Below are 7,094 nucleotides of genomic sequence, written 5' to 3'. Positions count from 1 at the left end.
TGAGTTTAAAAAACTCAACTTAGTTTTAAGCATATATTTTCTAGTACTTAAGGCAGTGGCTTCTTTTCCTTTTTTGTCAGCTGCTATTCATAATTGCACACTAAGAAGTTTTCAGGTTTGCCTCCCAAAGCTTCTCTCACTCTGGGGTCCAAGGATGTTTCCTTAATTTTCAGGTTTGAAACATTTTTTTCTAAAAGATCAATAAATATGCCTTCTTCTTTGGTCTGGATCAAATGCTTTGGTGGCCTTCTCAAGGACCTTGTTTTCTGTACCTCTTTCTTACTGATGAGCTGGAATTTGTGGGAAGTTTTATGGCCGACTTATGAATTTGAGATTTCTGCTGCTTCAGTTACTAGCCGACTTAACTATTTGAGGCCTGTTCATTCCCTTCACCCCTACCAGTCACAGGTTCTTGTTCAGTCACTGTGGACCCCCTGTTTTCCTGACAGGGTTGACTGGAAGATGGGGGTAGGCAGGTATAAGACGAATCATAGCCCCAAGGAGTCTGCATCTTCAGCTTCCCAGAGGCTGTTTTTGAATTCACCACGGAGCAATGGCCATCGTCTGTTGCTAGTGCTACGGCTTGAGTCTGTTGACTCTGACTAGAAGATACTGATGTTGCTATGGATTTATTAGTAACTTGACACTGTAGTGTAAACACAGAATGGAGGGTTCTTTGGGACTTAGTGGTTCACAGACTCCTACTTCCCACTTGGCCTAGTTCTATATCTAAAAAAGTTGTTGAGTAAGCCCCTTGCCTTTTTTTAAAAAACCATTTTCCCTTTCCAATATTTGCAGCTTTTAGTCTGTGATGATCTATTTATCTTAGAGCACACACTGGGTTTTATCATGGGTCCAGCTTAGGTTTGATGACATATATAATGAATTTGCTTTTTAGAGTCAAACCTTTTTTTTCCCTCCTTTTTCTTTCATGGAGTTTAATTCTTAAATGTTTTTGCTTTGTTCTAAGGAAAGAAAGAAAGATGATAGAGTTTTCACCATAAGTTTATGGCCAGGGTGGTGGTGGGTTCTTCTTCCAAACAGCGCTCTGCCTCAGCTTTCCCATGGGATGGTAGTTAAGTTCTGATGTTAACATCAGAAACACCTAGCTCTGCCATTTACTTGTGTGACCTTGGGAACATTACCTAACTTTCTGAAGCCTGGCATTCTTTTATACCTACTTTATAAGCTTATAATAAGGATTAACTAGTACATGGCCCAGGTGTGGTGGCTGACACCTGTAATCCCGGTGCTTTGATAGGCCAAGGGAGTAGAATAGCTTGAGTTCAGGAGTTAAAGAGCAGCCTGGGTGACAAAGCAAGATCTCATCTCTACAAAAATTAAAAAACTGGCTAGGTGTGTTGGTGTGCACTTGTGGTCCTAGCTACTTGGGAGGCTGAGGCAAGAGGGTTGCTTAGGTCCAGGAGTCTGAGGCTGCAGTGGGCCATGATCATGCCGCTGTACTCTAGCCTAGGTGACAGAGTAAGACCTCATTTCTAAAAGAAAAAAAAAATATATATATATATATGTTTTTAGTCCAATGCCTGGCATATGATAAGTGCTCAATAAATGGTGTTTACTATTAGCATTACTATTTTTAGTAGAGATTGACATTAGAGGTGGGATGATGACTCTTCCTTGAGATTCTCCTATAGATTGTTGAAGACCTTCAATTGGGTTTCTACCAAAGGTTGGGAATGAATATCTTAGGGCTGTTATGTCTCTAATTTTTTTTCTTTATCTGCTTTTCAAAGGTTTTAATTTTTCATCCTCTGGAAGAGAAGATGTAGATGTGAGAACATTAGGAAATGGTAAGACGGCAACAGCATCACCTGATGAGAACTAACTTTCTGATTATCATACTTTATAGACAGCAGGCTTAGCATAGTCACTCAGTGAAAACCAAAGTGAGCAAGGCCCAGAGCTTCCCCAAGGGAGGAAGCTTTGTGGATTATAGAGGTCCCTTTATGAATTATATGAAATACACCTTAACAGGAATCATTTCTTCGGAGGCCATCCTGATTGCATACCTGTAGGTTATAAGGGACTTATATGTACATTAACAAAAAGGTGCTTGCTTTTTTTTTCAAAAGTTTATTAATCGTTTCATTTAATAACATTTCAGGAGGACCAGTACAGTTTTCAAAATGTACATCTCTATTTAAAAAGTGATTCTGCTGTCTTAACCTTCATGTCCCTCATTTTACCCTATTATATTACCAGAAAGAGGATGACATTTAATCCTGAACTATCTGAGATTTATAGTTCCTTCCTCTCATGGAACCAAAGCTTTTCCCTTTTACTAGTGGATCACTAGATGGATTTCAACAGGGCATTCCTGCATGTGACAACTTTGCATTAGTGTAACCAAGTTAATTAGTGGTTATCCGAACTGCATTTTGTAATTAACACAGGCTTGTTCATGGACCTTTGGGAAAGCAGTCATTCTCACATACTGCCTGTGCTGGGGTCTAGTAGCCCCTCTGCCCCAACAAAAAGCCCGTTGATTCTTCTCACACATTCTTCCCTCCCTCAGATGTAGTCATGTCACTAAACTTTCAGTCCTCTAGAGCTCAATCCATTTTCACACCTCCTAACCCTCTTGCATTAGCCCAAATGTTAACTCCATCAACACGTTTCTGTTTCATGACGGGGTGTGTGCTGCCAGGAAGGCCCTTTGCAATTGAGCTGGTGAATCCTCATAGAGTACATTTCACTTCACAAGAAATTAAGGAACTTCAGCAGGTAAACCACTTCATGACATGGAAATCGTCATGTTTCTGCAACTCTGTAACTGAGCTAGACTTGCTAATTGTTTTTCTTTTTCTGCTACTACAGAAAATTAATAACTCATCTAACAAAATCCAAGTACGTGACTTGCAGCTTGTCACAAGGTAAGTGTAGGCTCACTGGAGATTATTTCAAAAGAGATATTTCAGTTCTAGGTCATATATCTAGACAAGGGAATTGTACCCAGAATGTATAAAGAACTCTTAACAACCCAATTAAAAATGGGGAAATGATCAAGTAGACATTTCTCCAGGGAGGATATAGGAATAGCCAATTAACACATGAAAAAATGCTCAACATTACTAGTCATTGGGGAAATGCAAATCATAACCACTTCTAGATATTGCATATACAAGAGAAATGAAAACATACGTCTACACAAAGACTTGTACATGAATATTCATAGTAGCATTATTCACAATAGCAAAGAAGTAGAAACTACCCAAGTGTCTATGAATAAACAAAATGTGATATATCCATACAATGGAATATTATTTGGTAATAAAAAGGAATGAAGTACTGACACATGGGGCAACATGGATGAACCTTGAAAACATTATGAAATGAAAGAAGCCAGACACCAAGCACCGCATACTGTATGATTTCATTATATGAAATGTTCAGAATACGTAAATCTATAGAGATGAAAAGTCAGTTAATGGTTGTCTGGGGCTGGAGGAAAATAATAATGGGAAGTGACACTAATGGGTACAAAGTTTCTTTTTCAGGGTGATGAAAGTATTCTAAAACTAGATTGTTACCATAGCTGCACAACTCTGAAAACATACTAAAAACCATTGAATTGTGCAGTTGAAACTGGGAAATTATATGTAAGTTATATCTCATTGGAACTATTTTTAAAGAAAGGTTAACTTAGGGCAAGACTTGTTTGTATTTTATATATTCGGACAAACTTTTACAAATTGTTTTTGTTTAGAGAGGCAATAGGACATATGAAAGAAGGTGAAGAAGAAAAGACAAAGACCTACAGTGCCTTAATATGGACAAATAAAGTGATACAGAAGAAAGACATTGAATTCCTGAATGACATAAAGGTAGTTTAAATGTGCTTATTCTTTTTATTTCATCTTTCTGTTGGGTATCAAAGACCCCATTGTCTTCTAGTTTATTACTAGCAAGTCACATGGCATGGGCTTTGGGGTCTGCAAGACCTGGATTCTAAGCCTGGCTCTGCCACTGACTAGCTGAAGGACTGTGCAGTTCATCTAACCTGCTGGAGAGGCAGTGTGGCCAGTGGTGAAGAGCCCCACTCTGAAGACAGATTGCCTGGGTGCAAATCCTGGATCTGCATTTCTTAGCTGTGTGACTTTGGACAAGTTACTTAACCTCTTTCTGCTTCACTTTCTTCATCTATAAAATTAGTTAAAATAATTAAATGAGTTTAATTAGATAAAGCACTTAGAACAGTACTTGGCACATAGAAAACACTTGGCAATGCTATTATTATCTTTGGTCATTTGTCAAATATAAAATAGCACTTATCTAATAGAACTGATGGTGAGATTAAGTACATGAATAAAACACATGATAATATATGTAAAGCACATGCATTTTGGCACATGTGAAGTTTTCCTATACCTGAGCATGTCATGGTAGAGTGTCTGCCTATTTGTTTGCATATTTCTTCCCACTTGCCCCTACTTCTTCTTATAAAAATAGTTTACCTTCAAATGCAAGGAATGAGCATACATGGGCACAGAGATACACATAGTTCCCACATTGTTTAAATAGGCAATATTTTACAACAATCTAGATGACCTACTAGAAGGAACTGGTTTAATATTAATGGCTTATCTGTATAATGGGCTACCACTATTCAGCCATTGAAAATTATGTGGTAGATAAATATTTATTCACACAGGAAAATGTTTCTGGTAAGTGCTAAGGGAAAAAAAATAAACAAGGTATAGCATCTATAGAGGATTATATGTTGTGATTTAAGGCAGGGGTTCCCAACCCCCTGGTGGTACCAGTCCGTGGCCTGTTAGGAGTCCAGCCACAGAGCAGAAAATGAGTGGCAGGTGAGAGAGCAAAGCTTCATCTGTGTTTACAGCCGCTCCCGTCACTCACATTACCACCTAAGCTTGGTCTCCTGTCAGATCAGCGGCGGTGTTAGATTCTTATAAAGGCGCAAACCCTATTGGAAACCACACATGTGAGGGATCTAGGTTGCACGCTTCTTATGAGAATCTGCTGCCTGATGATCTGTGACTGTTTCCCATCACCCCCAGATTGGACCCTCTAGTTATAGGAAAACAAGCTCAGGGCTCCCACTGAATCTACATTATGGTAAGTTGTAAAATTATTTCATTATATATTACAATGTAATAATAATAGAAATAAACTGCACAATAATGTAATGTGCTCAAAGCATCCCCAAACCACACCCTCCTCCCCCAGTTCATGGAAAAATTGTCTTCCCAGAACTGGTCCCTGCTGCCAGAACGGTTGGGGACTGCTGATTTATGAACATACAAACACACATATATGTATATGTATACACATATAGAGGATTATGTAGAAAACAAATTGTATGTCAAAAGATACTATAAATAGGATTTATATTATCATGAAAAATATGAACACACAACAAATAAGAACAGACAAAGAATATGAACCAGGTAGCTGCAAAAAGAACAAGTGGCCAAGAATCATTTGAAAAGGTTCCACCTCCAGATTGATGTAACAATAAGACATCACTTTGTTCCCCTTAGATTAATAATACCTATCAGTGGGTTGGAGTGGAGGAGAGTTCCCAGTAGAAATGTAGTGTTTCACTCTTTTCCAAAAACAACATGGCAATGACTGCAAAAATTTAGAATATACCGATCTGTACTGTAGAAATAAAACTCCAGTGCATAATAATATGTACACGATGTTTAATGGCTTTAAGTGGCAAAATCAACAACAAAAAAAACTGGAAACAAAATCAATGTCCCTCAATAAGGAAATAGCAGAGTACATTGGGATATCATACAGCTATTAAAAAAAACAAAATCAGCCTGGGCATGGTGGCTTACGCCAGTAATCCCAGCACTTTAGGAGGCTGAAGTGGGTGGATTGCTTGAGGCTAGGAGTTTGAGACCAGCCTGGCCAACGTGGTGAAACCCCATCTCTACTGAAAATACAAAAAATTAGCCGGGCATGGTGGTGCATGCCTGTAGTCCCAGCTACTTGGGAGGATGGGGCATGAGAATCTTTTGAACCCAGGGGTCAGAGGTTGCAGTGAGCTGAGATTGCGCCATTGCACTCCAGCCTGGGGGACAGAATGAGACTCTGTCTCAAAACAAAAGCAAAAATAAAACCCAGCATATGACCCTATTTAATTTATATATTAGTATGTACCTAAAACTGCTGGGAAAAAAGATATATGTCTGTATCTATAACTCATAGGAGTACCTATGACATGAAAAAAAAAGCAAAGTACAGAATAATGTTTATAGTATGAAACATTTTGGTGAAAACATACAAGTCATTCACCGGCTTAAAGAAGGTCATTTATAAAATGAGGGGATGGACTAGATCATCTCCAATGGCCTCTGCAGTTTTCAGGTTCTGTGATTCTATAGCTAAGGCCCTTTGGCTTTTGGCTGTACTATGTAAGGTTCTTAGGATGGTAGTTATAACATAGACAGTTATCTTTAAGATTGCAAAATGAATTTCTGAATTTCTCTATGCCTTCACATGGGTTGTATGAGTTATTGAGAATGCTGTGGGAAAAATAAACTCATTAAAAAAATATGTTCATAGTTCGGGGGTTAAAAAAAATAGGATCATAGTTTGGGGGTAGCCATAGAGATAATTCAGAAATAATGCTGAGGACAGGTGCAGTGACTCATGCCTATAATCCCAACACTTTGGGAAGCCAAGACAGGAGGACTGCTTGAGCCCAGGAGGTGGAGGCCACTGAGCCATCATTGCGCCATTGCACTCCAGCCTGGGCTGAAAGATGATTTTTATACGTACAGCCTATTTTAACGGTCAATAGCCCAAGTAGACTGATACAACTAGTTAATTTCAAATAATGATTTTAGTCTTCAAATATTCCAGTTGGCATAAAAATTATAAAAACTGACTTACTTCCCCATTCTGAGAAAAAGTCACTTCAAATTTACTACTTATCCCCTCTTTAGGAGCAACTTATTTCTTAAAAATAATTTTAGGCCGGGCGCGGTGGCTCACGCCTGTAATCCCAGCACTTTGGGAGGCCGAGGCAGGTGGATCACGAGGTCAAGAGATCGAGACCATCCTGGTCAACATGGTGAAACCCCGTCTCTACTAAA

The 7,094-nt window shown here is 38.8% G+C and overlaps 1 protein-coding gene across 13 annotated transcripts in view; it reads left to right on the top strand.

Moving 5' to 3' along the window:
* PUS10 (pseudouridine synthase 10) overlaps window positions 1-7,094 on the top strand; it is a 70,079-nt gene that overhangs the window by 52,305 nt on the left and 10,680 nt on the right. For all 13 annotated transcript variants that reach the window (XM_017544992.2, XM_017544990.2, XM_017544993.2 and 10 more), the window contains 4 exons: window positions 1,755-1,811; window positions 2,669-2,745; window positions 2,839-2,894; window positions 3,728-3,845. In XM_017544992.2, the coding sequence (XP_017400481.1) occupies window positions 1,755-1,811; window positions 2,669-2,745; window positions 2,839-2,894; window positions 3,728-3,845 (308 nt within the window). The remainder of the gene's footprint in view (window positions 1-1,754; window positions 1,812-2,668; window positions 2,746-2,838; window positions 2,895-3,727; window positions 3,846-7,094) is intronic.

This window comes from Cebus imitator, unplaced genomic scaffold, assembly GCF_001604975.1.
Source record: "Cebus imitator isolate Cc_AM_T3 unplaced genomic scaffold, Cebus_imitator-1.0 Scaffold175, whole genome shotgun sequence".
NCBI classification, from domain to species: Eukaryota; Metazoa; Chordata; class Mammalia; order Primates; family Cebidae; genus Cebus; species Cebus imitator.
This window is presented reverse-complemented; position numbering and strand designations above follow the sequence as displayed.